At 42.4% G+C, this 25,005-nt stretch overlaps 1 protein-coding gene across 1 annotated transcript in view; it reads right to left on the bottom strand.

The window, feature by feature from the left end:
- Window positions 1-252: 252 nt before the first annotated feature.
- Window positions 253-25,005, bottom strand: part of LOC145350708 (chitin synthase chs-2-like) — a 206,058-nt gene continuing 181,305 nt past the window's right edge. Inside the window, exons 22-32 of the mRNA XM_080199914.1 lie at window positions 23,452-23,593; window positions 19,257-19,457; window positions 13,119-13,403; window positions 11,271-11,450; window positions 9,984-10,335; window positions 7,221-7,261; window positions 4,384-4,448; window positions 4,089-4,298; window positions 3,281-3,498; window positions 3,113-3,194; window positions 253-273 (exon numbers count right to left, since the gene is read on the bottom strand). Coding sequence (XP_080056040.1) covers window positions 253-273; window positions 3,113-3,194; window positions 3,281-3,498; window positions 4,089-4,298; window positions 4,384-4,448; window positions 7,221-7,261; window positions 9,984-10,335; window positions 11,271-11,450; window positions 13,119-13,403; window positions 19,257-19,457; window positions 23,452-23,593 — 1,797 coding nt within the window. The remainder of the gene's footprint in view (window positions 274-3,112; window positions 3,195-3,280; window positions 3,499-4,088; window positions 4,299-4,383; window positions 4,449-7,220; window positions 7,262-9,983; window positions 10,336-11,270; window positions 11,451-13,118; window positions 13,404-19,256; window positions 19,458-23,451; window positions 23,594-25,005) is intronic.

Raw genomic sequence — 25,005 nt, forward strand, 5'->3', positions numbered from 1 at the left:
CACTTAGGCGCCTATTTACAAATTGATGCAGGAGCAACAACGCTTGAGACCTACTTACATAGGGAATTGCCAGTATTTTGATAAGTAATTATTTCATTGCATATATTTCTGATTTGTAATACAATCCACAGATGTTTGCTGTAATATCCCTGAGTAGTTGTGTTTCGCACAGACAGTAATGATTGTAATAGTATGGGGCTAGTGAGTTGAAGTTTGATTCTTAAGCCCTGTCGATTTTTCTTCTGTATCATGTCAAGCTTCAAAATCTTTGTACTAAAAAGAAAGAGAAAATTCAATATTTAAGCTTCATTTTGGATTTTGTGCCTGAAAACCAAAAATGTTTTCACTTAATTAGCAATAAAAGTCATTATATTTCGGCAAAAATTGCTGTAGCAGTAAATGGAACACTGCTTTAGTTAAATTTATCCATGCCATTTAAGTTTGACAATAATCTATGCTGAAATTGAAAAGCTAGAACTTGAGTGAACAGAGCAAGGAACGATGTATTTCTTAACTAATTAGATTAAAGGATTGTGAGATTATCAAAGGAAATACACGATAGAGTGGTGGCATTCAATGCCAAATCTGGTGCAGAAAGAGAAGCATAGAGGATGGAGAGAGTAAAGATTGAATTGAGGGAAAATAGAAAAGGAAAAGTTAAAAGGTCACATTTTTAAAATGTTCAACAACAATTAAAACTGGAAGGAATGAGATTGTACATTGTGTTACAGATAATTTTCAGTGTCATGGAGATCCTTGATGTTAATTAACAATTAGAATATCATGAAAACAATCTTTGACAGCTAATCCAGCTTTAAATACATGGAGGCAAGCTGGGGGAGGGGGTGGAATTCTCCCAAAAAAATCTCAGTGCCGAATTTGTGTGAAAAGTGGAGTAAATCGTGTTGGTTTTTTTCACTGAGAGCTTCAAAATGAATCTTCCACACTCCGTGCGCTACAGAGGGCACTAGTGTGAATTACATGAAAAATCCAGGGGTGGGGCCTATTCCCACTGAAGACGCTGGAATTCATGAGCTGAATGGACCCCCAAACCTGTGCACATCTCTGGGAGATTGCTAAGTAAGTTCTTCCAGCATAAATATCGCTGGCCTCAACACTCTAGCCCTACCCCCACCCCACACTACCCCCACCCCACCCCACCCCAGATATTGCTGGCCTCGTCGCTGGCCTTTCACTCTGCTCTCCCCTTACCCTACCCCCCCCCCAGCTTCCACCACCCCCCACCTCCCACGGACACTACCCCCTTCCCCTCCTTCCCCTCCACAAGAAAATTGCTGGCTCCCCCATTAGACCTGTTAGGAGAAGGTATAACTTACTTGAGTTCTTTAGAGAGGGAACCCTTTTGAATATGGTTCCAGGACAGCTTTGGGAGAGATGAAGTGTGCTTTGGGAGAGGCAAGATGCCCTTTGAAAGGGATAGGTGCCCTTTGGGATTATTGAAAGTAGACATGAATATACAGAGAATGTGATAAATCCATTGAAACTGTCAAAGTCATTGGAACAGTCAAGGGAGCTGTCCAGGCCTAGAAATTTCCAGCCATTTAAATATGTGAAAAAATTGTCAGTGTTAAAAAAAACTATGTATGCTATTTCATTCTGTCCCTTGACATAAGGTTACTGTTATGGGACTAGTGCAGTGAAACTGATTTCATTACAGTGGGACAATGAATACAAATGCTTGTTTTTATAAGGGATTAAAGGAAGTAAATGGATTTTTTACCAACTTTTTTTTTAAACAATGAATTTATCAATAGGGACTGAAGAACTTTATTTAATCTTAGTATGCATCTTGAGATCTGCCCAGGTAGAGAACTGGATAAATTAACGTGGATGGTGTAAGGGAAAATAGTGAAGGCCGAGGGGATGTTGGAGGCATGAGATGGCATGAATCAGCATTAAGTTAGAATAGGAGGCATAGAAGGCCAAGATGGAGGGCCAATGGTTGACATGAAGGGTATAAGGGGCGGGGCGGGGGGGGGGGGGTGTGGTGGCTGGGTGACACGATGTAGCATGGGTCGACATTGATGGGCACGAGGAAAGTGATTGTGAGTATGAACAGTGAGCGCTGGAGGTTTTTCTCTGCTTCATTTCTTTTTCACAGCACAACAACTGCTGGAGCACTGAAGTTCTCACATTCCACTGCAAGCAAATCCTGTGGCTGCCTCCAAATTCTTTCCAAGAACAATGAGGATGACTCCATAGAAGCCAGACACTCCCACCCCTACCCTATGCTGGAGTGAAAATATAATGATTTGGGGCACTTTTTCAGGAATTAAGCTCACGTAGCCAGGAATCCTCCCAACTCTACACAGCAAATACGAGAGTGATAATTCATTTCAATCTATTTATATGGCTAACAACAGGATATTTATTTATTGTTGCAAGTTGATAGACAATTTGCACATTTGAAATGCATATGCAGTAAACCTGGAATCATTTTGCAACTATTTCTGGAATCATGTTTGGGGTGTCGTTATGTCAGACGTGATATACCAAAAGAACAAATGGATCATTAAGGTTTCCTGCATCTTCAGTTCTGATTTTCTGCTCGTTCACTTTGAGTGAGGCAACAAGATCCAATTTTTTTTTAAAATTCATTACTGGGATGTGGGCGTCGCTGCAAGGCTAGTATTTATCGCCCATCCTTAATTGCCCTTGAACTGAATGGCTTGCTAGACCATTTCAGAGGGCAATTAAGAGTCAGCTACCTTGCTGTGGATCTGCAGTCACATGTAGGCCTGACTGGGTAAGAACAGCACATTTCCTTCCCTAAAAGACACTCATGAACCAGATGGGTTTTTCCAACAATCGACAATGGCTTTGTCATCTGTAGATTCATAATTTCAGATTTTTAAAATTGAATTCAAATTCCACCATCTGCTGTGGCAAGATTCAAACCCAAGTCCCCAGAACATTAGCTGACATTCTGAATTAATAGTCTAGTGATAATACCACAAGGCCATTGCCTCCCTTGAAGTGTGTCAAGAAGTGTAAAGATTACAGGGAGTTGGAATTAAATGCAAGTTTTTAAAGAATTATCAATAATTTTATTCCTTTCAATAAAATATAAAGTGAAATCTGTCAGTCTTACCACTTGGTGATACTTTCCAACAGTCTGATGCGGTTTTACTTCTGTTTCTTTATATGCTATAAAGTGAATGAGTGTGTTAATCCTGGGGGAGAAAAGTAAATAAAATAATCAGCACTCCCATAATATTGTATTAATTCTTTGTTAATTAAGATACATTTTTATTAATACCTGTGGTACAACATGGTGAGGAACTGAATTCCCAGTAGCCCAGCAAATGATGCCAAGAACATGAAACTGAGTGGTTCAATAGTTAGAATTTCATCTTTGGAAAATATACCGTTTGGGAGGATTTTGGGGATCTTGATGTGTATCTCTGGACCAATTGCTTGTAGGAAAAACGTTGAAATGATCCAAAGAACATTAATGATGAAATACAGAAAAGTTGCCTGAAAGAATGAAAGGGTTTATTCATTATAGGTTTTTAAAATGTACATAAAGGCAAATACAATCAGTACAATGAGTGAATACACATTTCTCAGCAATGTTGTTTTCTTATAGCCTGTCCATGAAAGAACTAAAGTAAATCTAATTAATCAGTCGAGGCATTCAATGGGAGCCCCTAATTCACTTTAACCACTGAAAAAGCAGGAACAGAATCTATTGAGATTGGCACCAACTGTGAATCGCCAATTCTCAGACATACTGAGGCAGATTTCACTCAGAGAATGAAGCCCACACAAAATGTATCTTCACATGCATTTGCATTCTTTCAATTAGAAGACATTTTGTACAATGGTCAAGCATTGGCAAGATTATGTAGAACTAATGGCTGGTCTGTTATATTCAGAAAGCTAAAAGATCATGAGAACGGTTGGTAAGCCATTTCATATGCTAAACCCTGAAATCTGCTGAGTTTCTCAGTCCTTCTCTACCTCCTGCTTTGTCCTTCCATACACAAAAATAATTCAACATGGTTCCACCTTTGGGACTGAACAAATGACCAGATTCAGAACAGTCACCTGTCAGTGGGGTTTACCTTATTTCTGAGAGCTTTCAGTTGCTTTGCTATCTCGGCCTGTCTCTCTTTATCTTCTTCAATTGGTTTAAGATACAGTTTGATGAGGTCATTCCAGAATGGGTTTTCTGCCTGTAGATATGAAATATGGACCAGTAATATCAATAAAATTGTTATACTCCAATTGTCCATCTGAACAATGTTATTCATCTGCTTTGTGCAGGTGAATAACTACACACAATAGAGCAGTGTTCGTATTACACACTGAAATAAACACATCAGGAAATTAAGAGCAATGCCATTAGCAACAACTTACTTCATCAAGCTCTTCTTCAACAAGCTGTATATGGAGTGACTGTCCTTGCAAGTTGCTTATCCAATCTACACAATGAAAACATAAGGTAGAGATGATTCCCAAAATCATTGCCATCATGTCAGTTAAGCAACAAAGTATCCTTAATTTTGACTTTTAAACTGCAGATGACCCAAAACTCTATTTGAATATACCAAAAATACATGAATCTCCATGGTAACATTTTTCTATCAGTTAAAAAAGAACAGCGACAATTTGCATTTATATTGCATCTTCCATGTTACCAGGATGATCTGAAGTGCTGCAAAGTGAACAAATCATGTTGTGCAGTTGTAATGAAGGAGAGAGCTGCCAATTTACGATCACAACAAAGTCTGACAAAAACAATGACGTAAGCAGTGAAATAATCTGATTTTTGTGAAGATGTTTGAGGGTTAGGACACTAGAGAGGACTGGTTTTTCTTTGAATAGTAATATGGGGTATTTTATATTAACCTGAAATGGCAGATAGAGCCAAAATTTAACACCTATCTGAACAATTATACCTCAGAAAATGCAGCACACTGTCAATACTTCAGTGGAGTGTCAGCCTGGATTGTGTGATCAAGTATTTAGATTGAAGCTCAAAATGACAATTTCTTGTTGCAGTGCTACCACTGAGCTTTGGATAATATCAAGATTTTGCATATTTGCATGGGGTATCATTTACATCCACATCTCCCAGCATTGCTATGTGGCATTAAAACCCCCAGTATTACTCAATCATTAGGCTGATAAAGCAACAAATTATGTCATCTTTTCAGCCTGCAGACTGTTGAGAATCCAATGCTAATTGCCACTGCACAGAAGATTTGGTCCATGGTCTCACCAGTGCTTCCTATCTGTGGCAAAACATCCCTATGTTTATCTTCCATTCCCCCTTGCAATACACAACAATTTCCATTCCCTTCAAATCACTTCCTGGACTTGTATACTGACCTTTTGTGTGTCATTTACCAGGACAATCAGATCCCTGCATCTCAGTTCAGTAATCTCTCCCTATTTAGATAATATGCTGCTTTTCTATTGTGCCTGCCAAAGTGTAAATGTTCACATTTCCCACATTATTCCCATCTGCCATAGTTTTGCCCATCCACTTAACCAACCTTTGACTCTTTGCAGACCCCTCCACAATTTACTTTCTTACCTATCTTTATATTATCAGCAAATTAGCAGCAATACATTCAATCCTTTCATCCAATCATTGACATTGATTGCAAATAGTTAAGCCCCAAGACACTCCACTCATCGCGTCTTGCCAACCTGAAAATGATCCATTCATGGCTACACTCTGTTTCTTATTAGCTAACCAATCCTCTGCCCATGCCAACATTGCGCAGCAAGGTGGTGCAGTGGTTAACACTGCTGCCTCACAGTGTCAGGAAATCGGGTTCAATTCCAGTCTCCGGTGATTGTCTGTGTGGAGTTTGCACATTCTCCCCGTGTCTGTGTGGGTTTCCTCTGGGTGCAGAATTATGTTTTTTCTTACAATTTGATATTTCTTTTAATTTTTACAGATAGATACAGCTGGCATTCTTTTTCCCTGAAATCTTTTTCTCATTGGAATGTACGCTTGCTGAACGTTACGAATTATATCTTAACCTAATTTCCCAGCTCACTTTAGTCAGTTCTATCTTCATGCCCTGATGATTTCCCTTATCTAAAGTTGATATACTAGCCCTCAACCCATTATTTTGTCCTCAAACAGAATGCAACATTGAATCATGTTATGATCACTGCTGCCTATGGATTACTTTACTATGAGATCAGGCAGTGGCATAATAGTAGTGACTAATAATCCAGAGGCTGTGGGTAATGCCATGGCAACCTACCCATTGAATCCCACCATGACATTGGTGCAATTTGAAACCAATAAAAATCTGGAATTAAAAGCCTAATGATGACCATGAAACCATTGTTGGTTGTTGTAAAAACCCATTTGGTTGACTAATGTCCCTTTAAAGAAGGTACTCTTCCATCTTTACCTGGTCTGGCTTACACGTGACTCCAGACCCACAGCAATGTGGCTGGCTCTTAACTGCCCCCGAAATGACTTTCAAACTACAGGCCATTCAGTTCAAAGGCAATTAGTGACGGTCAACAAATGCTGGCCCAGCTAGCATTACCCATATCCCATTTAAGAATAAAAAATGTAACCCTGTCTCATTGTACATTACCAGATTCATAATATTATGCTCTGTGGTTGGCTGTAGAGCAGTGTGCTGCTTTAAGAAGCATATCCTTCAGGCTGCCTTTGCCAATCTGATTCATCCAATCTATTTGTAAATTTAGATCTCTCATTATTAACAATGTCACAAGCCTCACTATTTCTTCCTGTATACTCCATCCTACAGTATGATTACTGTTAAGGACAGATAACTACTCTCACAGGTTACTATTTCATATCTCTACCAAAGCTACATCTTGATCTTTAGAACTAAGGACATCCCTAGCGTACTAATGCCATCCTTAATCTACAGTTACCCCCCACCTTTTCCTAGTTTCCTGTCCTTCTGAAATGCCACGTACCTGTGAATATTCATGGCTCAGCCATTGTCATCTTGTCTTTATAATGCCTTTAAGATCATACGTACTTATATCTATTTGTGCTCTCAATTCATCTGCCTTGATACAAATGCTACATACAATTAGAAACACAGCCTTTAATTATGTCCTTTTACTACTTTTGCAACTTCAGCAGGAAGAAAATCCTGGTTAATAACAATCAGGCTTGTGTTGGACATTTATTTATTTCTGGTCAATTAACAAGTCCGGATTTTCTAAAGCCTATTAATACTCACTATCTTCAATTCTTGGTTCCACTTCTTCTTCTTCAATTACACTGAGGGAAAAGAAATCAAATAATCCCTGAATAATTTTTCAAAGTCTTCAATTCAGAACATCAAGCAATGTAATACTAGGAAATATGAAATACTGACAGGAAATGTCACAAAGAATGTTGTCAATTTCTAGACTTTAAAGAGAAGATCTAATTAAAAAGATAAAAGGAAGGGTACCCTTGAGGGACTAAATACTTCAAATATACACCCAGAACTCTCCAGAACATAGCACAAAACAAAATGGAAAAGCAGAAAAAGTGGGAAAAAAACTGCCTGACTTTAACTCTGTGCAAGTGGATAGGTTTTGAATGGGTTAAAATTAGGTTTCTTAGTTCCAAATATTCTATGAAGGCGAAGATGGGTGACTAGGAGAAATATCAGGTTTCAGCTGTGTAGAAATGCTTGCAGGTATACTTGATTTAAATATTCATTAGAACAATATCAAGAAGAATTTGCCCCTGTAAACCTTGAAATAATTTCAGAGTTTGCTTAGATTCCTGTCATCCTAGTTCATGGGAAAATATATAGCTAATCTTTCAAGTGCTTAAAATTGGAAGAGGAAACACTCAGAATTGCCCCTTGAAAACAGAATTTTCTCTCCCTTTCATACCCCTACCCAAAATCAAAACTGAAGGAATATAATCCTAGGAACAATCAGGATACCTACCTCAATTTCAGAAACCAATCAAAATAAATCCCATTGCCTGAAGGGGGCGGGGAGTAAATTGTGCACTTGTACGGACAAAAGCATGTAGCAATTTCCAAAGTCAGGACAACACCAAGTAAGTCAAGCCCAAATAAAGCTGACACTCCAACCAGCCAGGTGACCATCTTCTCCCTCTCTACATACCAGGTAGAGAGAATCGTAGATGAAGGGGAATCTGATAAAAAAGGCCTATTATAAAGTCTGTGGTCTCTCATGAAGCAAGGAGGTCCAGTGACTCAATTACCTTTGCAAGCTTGTAGGTAGCAATTTAAGACGCCAATTTCATCCAAAGAAAATTAATCAATTAAATGTTAATAACTAAACCATCGGAACAAAGGAATCATAAATCCTGAGAATTGGGAGATTGGACTTTTATCTGCTTTAAGAGTTAGAGTCATAGACTCATAGAGATTTACAGCATGGAAGCAGGCCCTTCATCTCAACTTGTTCATGCTGCCTTTTTTTTAAAACCCTGAAGCTAGTCCCAATTGCCTGCATTTGGCCCATATCTCTCTATACCCATCTTACCCATGTAATTGTCTAAATGCTTTTTAAAAGACAAAATTGTACCTGTCTCTACTACCTCTAGCAGCTTGTTCCAGACACTCACCATCCTCTGTGTGAAAAAATTGCCCATCTGGGCACTTTTGTATCTCTTCCCTCTCACCTTAAATTTATGCCTTCTAGTTTTAGACTCCCCTACCTTTGGGAAAAGATATTGACTTTCTAGCTGATCTGTGCCCCTCATTATTTTATAGACCTCTATAAAATCACCCCTCAGCCTGCTATGCTCCAGAGGAAAAAGTCCCAGTCTATCAAGGCTCTCCTTATAACGCAAACTATCAATGTCCTGGTAGCATCCTCGTAAATCTCTCCTGCACTCTTTCTAGTTTAATAATATCCTTTCTATAACAGGGTGACCAGAACTGTACACAGTATTCCAAGTGTGGCCTTATCAATGTCTTGTACCACTTTAATAAGATGTCCTAACTCCTGTATTCAATGTTCTGACTGATGAAACCAAGCATGCCGACTGCCTTTTTCACTACTCTGTCCACCTGTGACTCCACTTTCAAGGAGCTATGAACCTGTACCCCAAGATCTCTTTGTTCTGGAACTCTCCCCAACACCCTATCATTAACTGAGTAAATCCTGCCCTGGTTCAAGTTACCAAAATGCATCACTTTGCATTTATTTAAATTAAATTCCATCTGCCATTCGTCAATCCACTGGCCCAATTGATCAAGATCCTGTTGCAATCCTAGACAACCTTCTTCATGTCCACTATGCCACCAATCTTGGTGTCATCTGCAAATTTACTAACCATGCCTCCAATATTCTCATCCAAATCATTAATATAAACGGCAAATAGCAGTGGACCCAGCACTGATTCCTGAGGTACACCACTGGTCACAGGTCTCCAGTTTGAAAAACAACCCTCTACAACCACCCTGTCAACTGGCTTCGGTTATCAAGCCTGTTTTGTATCCATTTAGCTACCTCACCCTGGATCCCATGAGATTTAACTTTATGCAACAACCTACCATGCAGTACCTTGGGAAAGGCCTTGCTAAAGTCCATGTAGACAACATCAACTGCACTGCCTTCATCTACCTTCTTCGTTACCCCTTCAAAATACTCAATCAAATTTGTGAGACATGATTTTCCACTCACAAAGCCGTGCTGACTGTCCCTAGTCAGCCCTCGTGTCTCTAAATGCCTCAGATCCTGTCTCTCAAAATACCTTCCAACAACTTATCACCACAGATGTGAGGCTCACCAGCCTGTACTTCCCAGGCTTTTCCCTGCAACCGTTTTTAAACAAAGGCACAGCATTTACCACCTTCCAATCTTCACCTCATCTGTGACTATCAATAATTCAAATAAATCTGCTAGAGGGCCCGTAATTTCCTTTCTAGTTTCCCACAATGTCCTGGGATACATGTCAATTACAGTTTTATATGAAAACTACATCAAACCACTTTTGAATATTGTAAATTATCTTGAAAGCAAGTTACCTGTCTGCATATTGAGTTAGTTCTTTTTTATTCTCTTTGGCAACAAATTCAATATCCCAACAGAAACATTTGCATTTCTTTTCATATCGCAGAACCTGCTGAGGTTTCTTTTTGCTCTGTATCTTTGGAGTGACTGTTTCGCGTGTGCCCCACGAGACGTTATTCATGTTTACCATGGCGTAAATTGGCAACAGCAAATACCCACTGGGGGTACAAATTATGTACAACAGTCCATAAAAAACAAGGTGGAATTCCTGGGGATGCAGCATTGCTGTTGTGACGAAGAGGACGGTCATGGAGATGAAGAACAAGCCTGATGGCGTAATAAAGGTGTTTTCTTTGACCATTTCACCTAAAAGCACACAATCTGATGTTAGCATGAAAGAAAAAGTTTATGGTCCATCTTTTCCATCAATAGAGTACAAGTTAATGTGGAAATTAGCTTATGTTCATATGAAACCCCTTATCTACTTTAAGAATCTCTGCTGAGGCTATCCTCCATCCATTTGCCCTGGGATTTTCCAATCAGACTGATGAAAATGTAGGATCCCTATTTGCATACCTAAAGGTTCTAATGCCTTTTTAGACAGATTGCTCGTCATTTACAGGCTTGCCTAAAATAGGCAGGGTGTCAATTCCCATCCACAATTTTTAACAGCTGTCCACACATTTTTCAGGCATAAATTGGGCAGAAGTGAATTTGATTTCTCTCATCATATTTTATCTTTGTAACTCAATGGTTTTCTTGCTGTAATGATACCTGTTTCAGCTCCTTCTTCAACATAGTGTGTACTTTGTTCTATTCAATTGAAAGCTTCCTTGACATTTAGGGTAATAATTTTAACACTGTCACACCCATCAGTTTGGTAATTAAATATTGAAATAGTTACACCCTCTAATAAAGGCATATGAAGGTCACAGAACATATTTGGCAACACATTTAAAACATGGTAGTAACAAAAAATGCTAACATACATTGGTAGGTGTTAAAAGTAGCTTTTTGACAAACTTTCACATATTCCTGTTCCTATGTACTTCAATACTTTGCATTGCTTTTTAAGTTACATTCAACTTCCTTATCTTGCAACTTCAGATGGCAAAATATAGCTTTGATTGCCACTACATTTCTTTAATATGATGATATATAATGTCTTGCAATACTAATTACTAAACTAATATAAACATGAAAAGATAATTTTAAAAGGATTCATTTCAAATGCTTATGTTGATAAAGTTAGTTCCTATATATTATAAACTTTATTTGTGAATCATGAATGAAACACTCACCAATAATGGACATTATTGTTGCAATCATTAGAAAGGCATAAAAAATACTCAGGACAGCAGCAATCTTGATCTGGGTATCTGATTTGACTTTGTAACAGATTAGTATGTAGATGGCAGGAGGCACGATTCCAAGTGCCAGAGCAACATTTCCATTCCAGTTAAACACAAAGGTAAATGCTCCTGTAAAAGTTATTGTATAGCAAAATGTCATCTACCTTGTGTTAAAAACATTTGTATTATTAAAACTGGATAAAACAAAGAACAGCTTTCCATTATCAGCCTTACTAATTTAATATTAATCAATAAATATATCCCAATCTAATGGTTAGACAACAATCAGGAACATGCTCTAAGTTGCTCCTGCTGAGCCGTAATTTTTTCACAGTAAGCAACTTTTTCACTGCACTTCCAGTGAAGTTAAGATAGCAAAGTGAGATCAACTATGAGAAAATTCCTGATCTTGCTGCTTGGTGTTCATTTTGCCCTTCCAATTGTAAAGTGAAACTCGGTGGTGTCGTTGTAGATCTGAACCACATTGCTGCAGCAATGTGTAAGTGCTGTTACCATTAGAAGGCCCACTTCATGTAACATTGATGGCATGACATCATGATAAATGACATTGCCTGTGAGTGGAATTGTTGACAAAGTACTTGGCGGACATTGACAGCATAAAAAAGTAATTAGTAAATTTATTTTGTTTAGTTGATGAGGATGGAAAGCTTTGATGATGACAGGTTCAAATGACACCATTATATATTTCAGCCTGATTTATGTCAAGAATAATTAGGCAATTCTCCACTCCTAGTCAAGAACCTTGCTTGATGGGAATGGAGGGCTAAGAAATCAGTGTAACAGGTTTGTAGACAATCAGGACTCCGAGCAAACAACATTTCTTGTTGGAAGCACTAGGTTTCTGAACTTACCCTCATATGTTTATAAGCAAATGTAACCAGGTTTTCCAAATCATGGGGATGATTTTCCCAAAAAGAAACTAAGTACACAATGGGCAGGAAAATGGGAGATTTTCTTGCCTGTTTTTTCAGCACACTTAGTCAGGTGAATTTACAGCACTCCGTGCATCACAGAGTCCGTCAGAGGATTCACACCTGTAAAGCAATAGGGAGCCTAATACTGTGCAAGAAGCTGGTGGCAACATGCTGGGCAGCCCACTGCTCATGCAGCAATCTCTCACTAGGTAGCCTAACCACTCCCACCGGATCACCAGCCTCTGATGGCTCCACAACCATCCCCGCTGAGACGGTCAGCCAGATTGCAACCCCCCCTCCAACAAGTCAACCCTAATCACCAACCCACATGGGGCCAGCCCCCATCCCCCCACCACCTCCCAGGCCAGCAACAATCGCCAACCCCTAAGGTCACCTCCGATCACCCTCTCCCTCCCCCTCTGATTGCTCTGCAGAGTACACAGTAGCTCCACCTCCCATCAGCCCACCCCCAATCAGGCCACACAGTGCCAGAAGGCCCCACCCCTTAGTAGCACTGCTGCCTCACAGCGGCAGGGGCCTGGCTTTGATTCCAGCTTGTGCCACTTCTGTGCAGGGTCTGCATTTTCTCTCTGTGTCGATGTAGGTTTCTCCAGGTGCTCCTGTTTCCTCCCACAGTCTAAAATATGTGCTGGTGAGGTGCATTGGCCATGCAAAATTCTCCCTCAGTGTACCCGAACCAGCGCTGAAGTGTGGTGACTAGGGGATTTTCACAGTAACTTCATTGCAGTGTTAATGTAAGCCTATTTGTAACAATAATAATTAAACTTTAAAGTTAAAACTTTATAGCATCCCAAATATGAACAAGAAACTATCACAATATGGTAAAAAAAAGCACAATTACCTGCTATCATCAAAATTACAGTAGCAGGACCTAGAATCGATGCTGCTGTTCCAATAATCTGGTACAGAATGTAAAGTTTTGAAACTGAGGGGTTTCTCCTGGAGGTTTGCGCTCCACTATTCAAAAGGTCAATTGTATTCACCAAAGTCGATGGCACCCAACGGCGTCGCTGGTTGTAGAATTCTTTGAACTCCTGTGGTGCATTTGTATAGGCATCTGAAGCTGCATTGTATTCAACACGCCAGCCCTGCTGTAGTAATAATGTACATAGCCAACGGTCTTCTCCTGTTAGAATTGATTAATGCACATTACTGTTAAAACTGCTTACCAGCCCATCATACTGTGACTGCTCATTCAACACATTCAAAAATATGAGATTCTCTTGGTACAAGGATTATTCCTACCTTCAGTAAAATATGTATCCTGGGTGATTCATATACTAAATGATTAGTGTATAGTTGAGCTAATTGTACAAATTTACATACAGTTATAATTGTTCCCTTTTGACTGATTGTTCCTGACGTTACCCATTGCTAAACATGACAAATGGTGGTTAGGGAAATTTGATGTAATTGCCTCTCAGTTTTCATCAACTTCTCCGATTGAAAGAAGCTGACTGATGTGGCAGGATGGGACAGAGTTTACAAATATTCGTGCGCAGCAGCAAATATAGTCAGAATGCAGAAGAATGGTAAAAAGGGAAAATTAAGATCTCTTTGCCAATGGGACTTTAAGTGTCCAATCTTGCGTGAAAACTGGAGTGTTTCTCACTGACGCTAGCAATGATCTGCACACTCCATGCAGCATACGCTAATAAGCCAGCCCTTCTACTACCTGTTCCATTCTGATTTCCTGACTCACCCAGTGCCTGACTCACTGCAGTCAGGAATCAGCTGTTAGCCTCATAGAAGCAGGAGCTGTATTTCAGCACTCGCTGCAGTAGCCACTCTCCATTCAGCCAGCAACATGGTGAGATGAAGGTCAGCGCCTAGACTCCTAAATGCAGAGGTACAGAGGATGCTGGAAGCTGTGGAAGAGAGTTGGCAGGAGATTTGCCATCATCCTTAATCCCTGAATCATGGGAAGTGGCGGCAGACTCGATAAGTTCTAGGAGCATCACCAGGATGGTGGGCATCCTATGGCACAAGAAGATGACTAGCCTCCTCTGATCTGCGAGGAAAAGTGCCCACTTCCCTGCTCCTGGAATCACTCATGTACCTAACTTGCAGCATCTCACTTTTACCTTCTCTATCCCTCCACACTAGCTTCCAACGTTGTCACACACAATCTCCACCAGAACCACTAGCCAGGCACCATGCCTATGAATGCCACCTGGTATCACCCTCTCCCCCATCCTAGTCAGGCCACCCTCTTACTCTTTCATCTTTGTGTCCCCTTAGGAAAAGATTGCCATCAACAAGAGGGAATGGGCGAAGACAGGAGTTGGCATGCCCAAGATTTGCAAGGTCAACAGGCTCCCAGCAAGTAAGAGCCCAAAGCACTGTGATCCAGATGACGTATCTTAAGTGCATCTATCATTCCTCCACACCCTTGATATTCCCACCAGCTGACCCCATGTCCTTTGTCTTGCAGGATTTCCATTAGATGTGGCTGGGCTATCTGGGGTTGCATCCTGACATCCAATATCTCACAGCACCCCACTGGGCCACAGCTCCAGGGACGACTCTGAAATCTCACCACTGCACTCACCATCACCAGTACAGAAATACTTATCTCTTTGGGAAACGTTAGTGGACAGGTTTCTCTGCTGAGTACCACATGGCTGCTATTGCACATCAGGTGGAGCCTGAGTGGGCAGTCAGAGGTCTGATGGCATGATGCCATCAGCCCCAGGTTTCTGGAAATGTTCATTCCAACAATGATGGAGATTCAAAAGCAGAGCCAAGCTTTACAGGAGATGTGTCAGTGACCTTCCAGCAAGTGCAGGCACAACTGGATTGGGGGAAAGTGGGGTGGGAGGAAGAATAGTACCATGGAAAAGGGGCACGGGGGACTGGGCAAGAAAGGGTTTGAGGGTAGGAAGGGTGGTGGGGATCAATTTGCCAGTCAGTGAGGTTCCTGTGTTCCAAATCTGGAAGCAATGTGAGCCTCCCTGGTCCTACATCCCTGTTGGATCCTGGCCAGCACCTGCTCAGCTCCTTCAGCTTCCTCCTCATCCTCCTCCTGTTCGCTGTTTTGGTCTTCATCCTCCTCATCTAACAAGATAAGCCATTTCTCCTTCTTTGCCATGTCATCCCACTGCTGTGCCAGGTTGTGCAGCACACTGCATGTGACCACTATCCACACCACCCTCTGGGGGCAGTATAGTAGAGCTCTGCCAGAGTAGTCCAGACAGTTGAAACACATCTTCAGCAGGTCTATGGATTGCACAATATTGCTCCTGGTAGAGTGAGCCTCATTGTAACAGGTTTCACTTTCATTATGGGGTCTTTTCACTGGTGTCATCAACCATCAGTGTGTAGCTCTTGTCCCCATTAATCAATCCCTTGGCCGAGGGTGACCCTTGAAGATGCTGGGTATCTCTGAGTGTCCCAGCTGTCATGCATATTCCCAGGATAGCATGCACAGACAGGCATGATGCTTAGGAGGTGGTTGTACAATATTTGATTGTTAATGGGGTGTTATCCCTTCTTGTTAATGAAGAGCTTCACAAATGCCAGGTGAGTGAGAAGCTGGCACAGATGCAGCACCACTCCCTGTGAAAGTGCAATCTTTGGCAGCACATGTTGTCTGACAGCTTGTTAAATGACCAGCATTTCCTGTACACGCAGGAGCTACAGAAGGGCTGTCTTCATGCCTGTTGGGATTTCAGGCACTCCCGTCTCTATGGCAGACCCTTGTGTCAGAATTTTACTGGCACACACACAACCGCCCCCCCCCCCACCCCCCCACCAAAACCCCCCTCCCCGCCCCCAAGAATGGCATTCTCCGATGGCCTTAAGTGAGATCTTACGAGCCTCAGGTAGACAAGGCAGTAAAATTCCGGCATAGATATTTGGTGTATGGCTCCAGTGGTGTTGGATAAGACCTGGGATGCTCTTGCCAATGCCTATCTGCCTCAACAGCAGTCAGCACCAAAGGGACCAGCTAGCCTGGTTGCAAGTCAAAATTCATCTTCTCTCCGTGGAGAGGATGGAGAAGGGGAAAGAGAGAGAGAGAAAAGAGAGAGTCACACAGTCAGCATCATCAACCATCCCTTTGCCCTCAAGTCCTCCCTTACCCATGAGTCATGTAGCATTTGAAAAATGACCAACCCCCCCGCCCTCCATTGCAGCTGACCCACACTCCGTGCTGCTTGCATCCACAGTGAATTGCAGAGTCACAGAAACTTGCCCCTGATCCCTCAGACCACCCCCCTCCCCGTGGCCTGTGGGTCAGGTGATTCCTAACCTCACTGCCAATATTTGATGCGCTTCCTCTAGCACTGAGGGTGGATATCCCTCAGTGGCCCCACGTCCGCCTGGCTCATGGACCTCCAAAACCAGTTTATCCCCTGAGCCTGAGTTGGAAGTTAAGCCTGGGGGTTCTCTGAGTTCTCTTTCATGAGGGTCAGTTGATGGGAGACTCTGGGCTAGCAACTAAGTGAAAGAGATCAGTGGCTCACACAGACAATGATTTATGGCCAATATGAGCAGCCATGAGGATAATGCCACCTTTTTGATGGCATGCCATCAGACTGTAAACTGTAGTATTGCCGTACAAGGACCAGGCAGCTTTCCCACTCATGTCTGGCACATATGTGCAACCCTAGCCCCCACCCCCCACCCCCCCACCATCACCATCAAACCCACACCCTTCCAGAGTTATCACCTCACTTGACAACCCTGTCCCCATCTAGGTGACGTGAGGAGCCTCAGAGCTCACATGCACTCCCATCCGCATGAAGAGTCTATGTCTGCAATAGAAGGTGTCTGTGATAGCCTCCACTGACCTCCTCCTGCAATTCCCTGGGAGCGCAAAGGAGGGGGGCCCATTTATGAGCTATGTCAGAATCTTGTGTAGTGGAGGTATGAATCCATTGCTATGGAGAATGGGCTGTCATGCAACACTTTAGATCTCAAATGGAGGGGTGTGAGTTGTGGGTTTAAAAATTCTATCAACTGATCTGTAGATGTGGCCAGATTGAGCAGCTGAGGTACTGAGATGAAGAACAGGAGGATTAATGGGGCCTTGAGTGATTGACTCAACAAGCAATTCTGCTATGTCACATGAGCTGAGAGGCAGATTAAAATCTCAGCTATACAGGTTGATGTGTTCATTCAAATAACTCTCCTTGTCTAATCTCCTCATTCACAAGTCTGCAACAGTGATTGATAGGAATTGAGAGAGTTTACACACAGTAGCTTTGAAAGGGCAAAATCCTTACTGACAACCCCCCATGAATAAAAGAAGTTCATGGAGGTGTGCCAACAGGTCTGAGTCATTGACTGAACCATGGGCAAGCCCAGTGCATGAGGGGATTCCTTAGAGAATCGTGCAGACTATCACTGTTTGCTGTGCAGATACATGGATTTGGGCCAGTGTCTGCGGGAGTTTGCATTTTCTCTCCATGCTTGCATGGGTTTTCTCAGGGTGCTCCGGTTTCCTCCCACACCCCAAAGATGTGCTATTAGGCTGATTGGTGTAACAAATTGTCCCTAAATTAGTCTTCCCTCAATGTGGAATGCCATAAGCATAGACAAGGGTCATGGGTGGAGGGGGAACTCATAATGTTAAAATGGCGGCGCGGGCTCATTGGGCCAAAGGGCCTGTTTCCCGGGCTGTTTTGTTCTTTTGTTCTTTGTTCTTTGCATGGCATTATCACTGGCAAAGGAGACATCACAGTCAGACATGAAACCTACAGGAATCAACACAACGACAGGTCAAGTTACCCGAGAGTGTCATATTTATGATCATTCTCAACCGTTCCCCCATAGAATGAGGACATTCAACTAGGCCATTCTTACCATGAGGGACAGCTAAGGGGGAACCCCCGAGGTCACTCCCTCACCACCATCACAGACACACCTAACTCCAGGTGCTCTGTAGGATACCCCGTACACCCCAGTATAACTTTAAAGAGGCAACTCCTTGCTCCCCCTCAGTGCTCATTCCACCAGGCCCCTGCTTTTGAGGACCTGTACCAAATGCTGCCTGCGTGATTTCCCCCTGGAGGGTATTGTGCGAGGCCGTTGTATTGGCTCAGTAACGACAAGCCAATCAGTAGATTTAAATATTTATCGGGTGCCTGCCCACTCTTGACAGTACCTAATTGGAGTTCGTGTAGCGGGCTAGAAGCATTTCCGTTTGCCAGCTAATAACTATTCTCCGGGCCAATGTGGGCCTGGAGAATCTCCCCCTTTATCTCAATGAAGAACTCGTAACAACATGGAGAACTGAGAGCAAAAATAAAAATGAGTGTGACATGAAGGCCATTACCAAGACATAGTAACAGAAACAGTTCAGAGAAGATTCACTAGGTTGATTCCTAGTACGAGCGGTTTATTTTATGAGGAAAATTTGAACAGGCTAGGCCTATATTTATTAGAGCTCAGAAGAACAAGAGATGATATTATTGAAATATTTAAAATTCTGGGTAGATGCTGGGGGAATGTTTCTTCTTGTGGAGGAATCTTGAATGAAGGAAGTTTAAAAATATGGGTTCTTTGATGGAGGTGAGGAGGAATTTTTGCTCTCAGAGGGGTGTTGCTCTTTGAGAATCTCTTCTACAGAGAACCGGGTCAAAAAGTATATTCAAAACTGAGTTAGGCAGATCTTTGCATCATGGACAACAAAGAAGTTAATAATTATGGGGGTCAGGCAGGAAAACGGAGTTAAAGCCATAATCAGAACAATGTGATCTAATTCAATGGTCGATCAGACTCGATGAGACAAATGGCCTACTCCTGATCCTATTTCTTATGATCTGATTATTATTTCCAAATAGAGCTTTCCCATTCGCACTGTGACAGGTCCTTTATACACTGGAGGGCAGAATTACCACAGAATTATGCCCAATCCCCCACCCTACCTTTGATGGAAGAACATCAGAACTTGTCATTTACGCTATTCCCGGGGTAACAGAGAGAAATTTATGGACATTCCAGCCCGATGTAGAAGGGAACGTAAGTTACATACCTTGATCGTATTGGACAAAATGATGTCCTTCAGTGGCTTTGGTGGTGTATTTTTTCACAACATTATCATCCATTAGGGCTGCTGCCCTGTACAAACTGAAGCATCCTGGACTGCACAGTACGCAGCCAAGCACGTGTTCAGCTGTCTTCTGTAACCAGTGACCAACAGCATATTCAAACTTCTGGTACCAGACCATGGGACCTTTGAGAGGAAGGAGGCATGTGGAAATACACACTTTACTGTTCTATACAGATCTTTTGAATTTCAATAAAAATTTGATGATTTATTGTAAGAAAACTTGGAACAATGAAAGAACATTTGCTTGGTCAAGCCTGTTTGTTCCATAGCATACAATCAACTGTATCCTGCCTGAGGAGAAACACAGGGCTAAAATTTAGCAGCCAATGAAGGCAGCTTGGGAGGCAGGCCACCTCAAATTGGCAATGGAAGATGTCGCAAGAGGAGCCTGATATCTTGGCATATATTTTCAGAGGCAGGAAAGACAGATGTTAAATTAAAACAATTAATTGGCCAATTCACAGCAAAGTAACACCCTCACTGGCATTTTACAATGTGTGCTGAATACCAGGTAGACTGTGGGAGCTTCTCAGTGGGTTCACGAGGAGGCCCTCTTTCAATGTCTGCTCCATGGCCCGTGGACAGACTGCCTGTGTCAACGGCCATACTCAAACGCCTCTACTGGAGGTTTTCCCCCTCCAATCTCCGGCCTCTGTGTGTCTCACCCCAGCACATTTCAAAAATCCTAATTTTGCCTTCAAAGGTGCCTTCATGTGGAGTTATCCCCTTCTTTCACAGTCTCACTGGCAGTCATCTGTATCTGTAGCCCTGCTAAAGCTGCTGAGCTGCCAATGCTCTGATTGAACCAGTAGTCTCAGAGGGTAGCTCTCAGTTAGACTGTAGTTCTAGTGGTGGCTTCTTAATTGGTCGCTGCCAGTAAAATGCTGCCCAGGTACAATCGTCCACCCATGGTTTGGGTCCTGGCAGTGGAATTTCTGCATGTTCTCCCCATGTCTGCATGGGTTTCCTCCAGGTGCTCTAGTTTCCTCCCACAATCCAAAATGCATGCTGGTTAGGTGCACTGGCAATGCTAAATTCTTCTTCAGTGTTCCCGAAGAGGCACCGGAGTGTGGTGACTAGAGGATTTTCACAGTAATATCATTGCAGTGTTAATGTAAGCCTAGTTGTGACACTAATAAATAAATTTAAAATTAAACTTGGTAAAATTCTGGCCTCTGTGTCATTCCCTGACTCTCAAAGGTAGTAATGCATCATTGCATATCATCTAACCCTGCATTAGCACTATTCAGATTTGACTATATGGCTTCCATGGACATCATAATCCTCCCTCAGAACTAATATTAGTAAGCCAACCAATAAAGACAATGTTTCCATCAAGGCACTTATTTTAATTTTAATTTTAAAAAAGGACATAAATTACTGAGGCCGCAGTGAGGGGCGAGATTTTAATTTTTTTAACCGCAATAAACATAATAGGCTGGGCTTTGTGAGACGATGAGTCTATTAGAACTAATTTATTATGAGGCTAATTAGGCAGCAGCCTGCAGTGAATACAAATGTGTATTTAAATGCTGAAACTGGGAAATTGTTGTCAGATTTTCCCTGCTCCTCTGACAGTTTCACTGTATCTGTACCCCACTGAGTGACTCAGCATTGGAATGCGTAAAGGATATGAAGTTGCTGTACACCAGAAAAAAATAGGGCTGGTGCATTCAACTGCAAGCGACTAATTATTAAGTCTTAAGTACCGCAAAATAGCCTCTTCAAAAAAATTTAAAAGCATGGGGTATCCTTCTTCAAAATTGAATCTTTGTTTGAGATTTGTTTGATAAATTAAGTAATATGGGCAGGATTTTCCATTCCCACTACCTCCCCACCCCTGTTTCGTGGTGGCAGAGGAGCCCAAGCCATTGGCCAACGGCAGAATATTCTTGTCCTGCTATTGTCAATGGGGTTTCCCACTGTACGGATCCCCCTGTGTTGGGAAACCCGCAGCAGGGGTTTGCATTGCAAGTCTGGAAGATCCCACTTATGGGAACAGCTGGGAAATTCTGGTCAATATGTGTATTTTTTTAATTCTAACACTTTTTGCTCTCTCTATCTTAATCCCATTTTTCCTTTCACCTTTTGCTTTTTCTTTCTTTACATAATTTTACATTGAATAGAACATTATAATTCATGCTTCCCGGTTAAGACACTGTGGGTTGATTTTGATTCTAAGTTAATGGCATGAGTTAAAAGTGAGGATTCTTCAATCTGATTGGTTGAAGAAACACACATGCTCTATTCACATATGCTATAGACACCTTATCAAGCACACTGAAAATAGAATCATAGAATCCTACAGCATAGAAGGAGGCCATTCAGCCCATCGAGTCTGCACCGACCACAATCTCACCCATGCCTTATTCCCATAACCCCATGCATTTACCCTAGCTGGTCCCCTTGACACTAAGGGGCAAGTTAGCATGGCCAATCCACCTAACCCACAGGTCTTTGGACCATGGGAGGAAACCCATGCAGACACAGGGAGAATTGCAATCGACACAGACAGTGACCCAAACTGAGAATCGAACCTGGGTCCCTGGCACTGTGAGGCAACAGTGCTAACCATTGTGCCACCATGCCACTCAAATGTGGCAGAGACTGTAAAATGGCACATAAAACACCCATAAAATTTACAGGCATCTGTAAATATAATGAATGATGTTCAGTCAAAACTGACTGGAAATCTGGGCTTTTGTCTTTTTCTTAAATGTTCACAATAAATAAAATGCACCTTTTTTTCCTTTGGACTAACAACATGCCCAATATGTTAAAAGGAAAAGGGAGAGAATTTGCATTTATAGACAATCGGATTTTCCACTCCTGTTCTTCCTGGGCGGGTTTGGTGATGGGAGCAGATAATTTCATGAGAATTGCACATCATGTTCTGCATCAATATGATGTCTCACCCTGCCCCTGCCAGTGACGCAATAGAAATCCTGACGTTCAACATTGGGAACCCTTTGTATTAAATTTGCATGTAATTAGGGAGCAGTACCAGGGAAGTGCTGGGGACAGTATCTGAATAGTGCCAGGAGGCAGTACCCAGGCAGTGTCAAGGGACAGTGCCATATGGAGGTGTTCCAGGTGGAAGGTGGATCCATTTTAACTTCTCTGTACTAGGGTGGCCTTTAAAAATGGTGCCCCAATCTTTAAAAACTAATTTGCTGATGCGACGGGCTCAATCAGAGCCTGATCCACCAGTGTTGAAACTGCCCTTCAAATTTTTTTAACCAAGTTCCGAGCAAACACTGGGGAAAGATACCGTTAGGATGATGGCTTCAATGCCACTTTTCCCACACACCGCACAAAAAGGAGTAATCCAACCCTAATCTAATTCCTTAGTAATAATACAAGTGACTACCTCCCTCTGGCCCCCTGATCCCCTTCTGACACTCGATCTGACCTGACTAACATCCATGGCACAATTCCTCCCCTAGCCTGACCTGACTAGTCCCTACCACCTGACTCCCCCCAACCCCTCAACAGCCACCCACCAGGCCTGACTAGTCCCTGAACTGACAATCCCTTCCAAACATGTACACCCAATCATTCATTCATTAACACATTGAAAACCTGTTTAAATCACCAAATCACAGAACTGTCATGATGCAGAAGGAAGCCATCATGTCTTCATTGGTTCTCCAAAAGAGCATTTTGACTTACTGTCATTCTCCTGCCTTTTCCCCCATTCCTTTGGACATTGTTTCCATTCAAATAATAATCTAATGCCCTTTTGAATGCCTCAATTCAACTTGCCTCCATGTGATATTAAACAAATTCTTTTTCCCAATGGAATTACTTTTTGTAACTAAATGCACAACTGAAGTTTTTAAATGTAATAACTAATGATAGAACTTAGAATTTCAAGATATCTTAGTTAATGCTTTTACTCATTTACTGCTCTTTGTGCTATAAAGATGGAAATAACAGGTGAGTTGATTACTTCCATTCATAACACAAAATGCAAATAACAGTCGGGACACAATTTTCTTTTTAGTAATACATTGATATGTAGCAATGGTCCTATCTTTTGTTTCTGTATGATGTACACTGCAAGTAAGTAAATATACATAAACGAGGTTGTAGAGAGTAAAATGTAACTTCATACCAGTTCCAGTTGGATGTATTCTACCACATGCAGCCCCAACATGTGGATATCTTCTCAGTCTGTCAACTAACAAGATCAAAGCCGAGGGTTGGAAGTCAATGTCCCCATCCAAAGCCAGAATATAAGTGTTCTCCTTCTCAGTCTTTTCAAGAAAATGAATATAAAAAAGAACATGAAATATGTCATGCTTCTGAATAAAAAGGTCTGAAGATGCTGGGTGGAATTTTCCCAAGGAAAACTAATGTCATAAAAGTGATAATAGCAGAGCAATCCATGCCCTTCCATCAGGAGCTGTGTGTAATGCAATCAGTCTACGCTCAGTCACTTTCCGGGAGAGTGGTAAGTTGTGTGCCAGAACGGGAGGGAGTGGGGGGGAGGGGCAGACTAACCATGCCGGAGAACCTGCTGCACAGTACTGGGGCACAAGGGCTCTCCAATCTTACAGTGCACTGGAAGACCCTCTGCCTCCCCTACGGTCATCGGGACCACCTCCCCGCCCCTATCCATCAGCAGCACGATCCCCACCCACTCTGTGATAGGGGTCGCTGGCGTCGGAGCACTGGGGCCCTCCCAAAGGGTTCCCCTGCTTGACACCCGACATCCATCCTAATCAGGACCTCTGACACTTCCACCCTCATCATGACCCACATCATGCTTCACTCCTGCATGACCCCCCTGCATAGTCCCCCTCTCCCCCACATAGCCCTCCCCTCATAACCCCCACACAGCGCCCACTCCCTCTCAAGCCCCACACCCTTGGCATTGCCCCTGACACAGTGGCAATGCCCAACTGATACTGCCAGGGTGTCCGGTGGGCACCTGGTGGGCACTACCAGCGTGCAAGACGGGCACTTCCAAGAGGGTACTGCCCAATCAACACTTCCTGGCCAAACCATTCAGGGGGTTCAATAGCCTCTAAGCCTCTGGGCTGTCATGCTTGGTCTCTGCTCGTGGAGAACAGTAGTGACTCTTGCCATTCTCATGCCATGACTGAAAGACTGAAGATCCCAGGAGTTGGGAGAATCTGGTGTTAAACAGGCTATGCATATATAAATTCTACTTTAAGTAGTCTAATTGGCCTCAGATCCTTTCTGGGTGCAATCTGATTTGTGCCAGGAAGGGACTGGGGCTACTGCAAACTGACACCTGGAGTAAAACTGATCTTTATGCCCACACATGCTGTTTTCTGTGATCAGTGTGATTTGCATCAGGCGCAGCAATGCTGGAAAATTTCCTCCACTGTATGTGATAGAAGCACGTAATGATCTGTTTGCATCACATTTCTATTTATCAGGAAGAGGAAAACCCCAATACTGACATACTGAGTTTGGTAAGCAGGGGACAGAGGAGGTGGAGTTTCAGACAGGCTTGATGGAATTCCTGTTCCCTTTGAAAGGTTCACGTCCCAAAGTCAGCTTGAATGCAAGGCTGGACTTCCAGTGGGTGGAGAGTTCTGGAAAGTCAGTATGAAGCATGCAGCTGCTACTGAGCTCACTTCAATCCCAACCTCAGCAAAGGTTGCAACCCAAAGGGAAGTCCAAACTTTGGACAGGG

The sequence above is a fragment of the Carcharhinus amblyrhynchos genome, chromosome 12 (genome assembly GCF_965287045.1).
Source record: "Carcharhinus amblyrhynchos chromosome 12, sCarAmb.v2.hapA, whole genome shotgun sequence".
NCBI lineage: Eukaryota > Metazoa > Chordata > Chondrichthyes > Carcharhiniformes > Carcharhinidae > Carcharhinus > Carcharhinus amblyrhynchos.